The sequence below is a fragment of the Amblyraja radiata genome, chromosome 2, assembly GCF_010909765.2.
Source record: "Amblyraja radiata isolate CabotCenter1 chromosome 2, sAmbRad1.1.pri, whole genome shotgun sequence".
NCBI classification, from domain to species: Eukaryota; Metazoa; Chordata; class Chondrichthyes; order Rajiformes; family Rajidae; genus Amblyraja; species Amblyraja radiata.
In genome coordinates, this window is record NC_045957.1 from 146,382,623 (window position 1) to 146,385,498 (window position 2,876).

The 2,876-nt window shown below is 39.6% G+C and overlaps 1 protein-coding gene across 1 annotated transcript; it reads left to right on the plus strand.

Annotated features, from left to right (window-relative positions):
• Nucleotides 1-1,198: 1,198 nt before the first annotated feature.
• Nucleotides 1,199-1,981, plus strand: LOC116970213 (tissue factor pathway inhibitor 2-like). Its single transcript, XM_033016905.1, has 2 exons — nucleotides 1,199-1,341; nucleotides 1,772-1,981. Exons 1-2 carry the CDS (start codon nucleotides 1,206-1,208, stop codon nucleotides 1,942-1,944), a joined length of 309 nt encoding a protein of 102 aa, XP_032872796.1. The 5' UTR covers nucleotides 1,199-1,205; the 3' UTR covers nucleotides 1,945-1,981.
• Nucleotides 1,982-2,876: the final 895 nt, after the last annotated feature.

Genomic DNA, 2,876 nt, shown 5'->3' on the forward strand with positions numbered 1-2,876 from the left:
ACTGCAAGGGACCTACATTTGTTTTAACTAATCTTTTTCTCTTCACATATCTATAAAAACTTTTGCAGTCAGTTTTTATGTTCCCTGCCAATTTTCTTTCATAATCTATTTTCCCTTTACTAATTAAGCCCTTTGTCCTCCTCTGCTGGACTCTGAATTTCTCCCAGTCCTCTGATAGGCTGCTTTTTCTGGCTAATTTGTATGCTTCATCTTTTGTTTTGATACTATCCTTGATTTCCCTTGTTATCCACGGATGCACTACCTTCCCTGATTTATTCTTTTACTAAACTGGGATGAACAATTGTTGTAGTTCATCCATGCAGCCTTTAAATGCCTTCCATTGCATATCCACCGTCAACCCTTTAAGAATCAATTGCCACTCTATCTTGGCCAATTCACATCTCATACCCTTGTTGGTTTAGAAAATATCCTGCATACATTCCATGAAATCCTCTTCCTCAGCACCCCTGCCAATTTGATTCACCCAATCTATATGTAGATTGAAGTCATCCATTATAACTGTTTTACCTTTGTTGCACGCATTTCTAATTTCCTGTTTGATGCCATCCCCAACTCCACTACTACTGTTAGGTGGCCTGTAGACAACTCGCACTAGCGTTTTCTGCCCCTTGGTGTTTCTCAGCTCTACCCATATCGATTCCACATCCTCCAAGCTAATATCCTTCCTTTCTATTGCGTTAATCACCCCTCTAACCAGCAACGCTACCCCACCTCCTTTTCCTTTCTGTCTATCCCTCCTGAATATTGAATATCCCTGGATGTTCAGCTCCCAGCCTTGGTCACCCTGGAACCATGTCTCCGTGATCCCAACTATATCATAGTCATTAATAGCTATCTGCACATTCAACCTATCCACCTTATTACGAATACTCCTTGCATTGAGACACAAAGCCTTCAGGCTTATACAATAATGTTGAAAAATGGCCCTGGATTTGTCTGTTTCCTTTTTTCCACAGATGCTGCTGACCCACTGAGTTCCTCAGGCAGTTTGTTTATGCTCCATTTGCTTTCCCAGTTCCTGCAGTTGATTGACTATTCAAGTACATTATCAAGGGACTTGTCATTAGAACAGGTGGAATGCTTGCCAAAGTAACCAATTTCTATGTTTCTATGTTTCTATGTTTAACCAGTCAATGTTAGATAGACATGGTACATTCCAAATCTATCGATCTTCTCGTGGTACAATGGTTAACTTATTACTCTCCACTAACCTCTCTGATAATAAAACATTTTTTATTTGCAATCCACTTGAAGATGAGGAAGAATTTGAAGAATACGCAGGAAAAAAAGAAGCTGAGGAACAAATACACACACATCACGGTAAGCCCAATTATATGTTTATGGACACTTTTTTTTAAACCTAAGCTATTTGAAAACTCTCACTTCTTCATATTTTAACTGCATTGGTTAAAAAAAGATTTTTACTCTTCTTTCTGTCTTTATTCTCTCTTAATCCCATTTTTTTAATGTCCCTTCTTCATTTTACTTAGTGTGCATGATTTAGCATTGACTTAAATATTCCAATGTACACTTGGTCCACGCTAAGAAATGTTTGATCACATTCACACACGTGCAGGCTGGTGTAATTTCTAATTGCCCTGTGTTCCAATGGAAATAGTCCACAAAGAACCATTAAGTAAGAGCAGGTATAATGAACAGTTGACACAATTTAGTGCATTACTCAACCAATTCGGAAATATACGCATTTAGCCTGGCACAACAAATTCTGTTATTTCTTTGTTCATTCCAGATATTTGCTTCCTCGAATGGGATATGGGAGACTGTGAGGATTATGCCTTAAAGTGGCACTTTGATGAAGATGTTCAGGCTTGCAATCAGTTCTGGTATGGTGGATGTGGAGGAAATGCGAATCGATTCAATACCCTTGAAGAGTGTGAAGACTACTGTGTCAAATCACAGTAGAAAATGTTTAATCAGTTATGGGCAACAAAATGACTGCTTTAAATCTGTAAACTCCAGAGCACAATGGTCTTACCCTGTGAATTAGTCAGAAAATATCAAATTTGGTTTAGTTTAATGATACAGTACAGAAACAGGTCCTTCGGCCCAGCGAGTCCATGCCGACCATCGATCACCAATACATTGATTCTATGTTATCCCACTTTCAAATCCTACACACCAGGGGCAATTTACAGAAGCCAATTCACCTGCACGTCATTGGAATGTGGGAGGAAACTGGTGTACTCGAAGAAAACCCACGCGGTCACAGGGAGAATGTAGAGACAGCATCCGAGGTCAGGATCGATCCTGGGTCTCAGGCTTGTAACAGCACATGGAGGATCACCATGAGTAACTAGGATGGCTTTATTTAGTTAACAAATGTCATAAAACATGGTCCAGTACGGCACCGCAATGGGCATTTCGGCCGACAATGTTTGTGCTGAACATGATGCTAAGTTAAACTGATTTCATCTGCCTGTACATTGAATGAATTGAATGAATACGTTTATTGTCATTGCACAATACTGTGCAACGAAATTCCATTTCATCTCCTCCGGTTAAAAAAATACAAACACGACAACCATTAACACATATGTACACTTATTAGTAAAAAATAAATAGGTATTTTAAAAGAATTTAAAAGAATTTAAAAGAATTTGGCGGCATTTCTTGGAATTACATTTTGTTTCCCCAGCATTCTCTGTTGGAATTTAGCTCTTTTATCGCACATGGGTAGAAACTATTTTTTAGTCTACCGGTGCGAGCCTTCAGAGTCCTGAATCGCCTCCCAGAGGGTAGCAGAGTGAAAAGGTGGTTGGCAGGGTGGGATGTGTCCTGCTTGATGTTTGTGGCCCAGCGCAAGCATCGGGCCCTATATATATCATCCAAGGAGG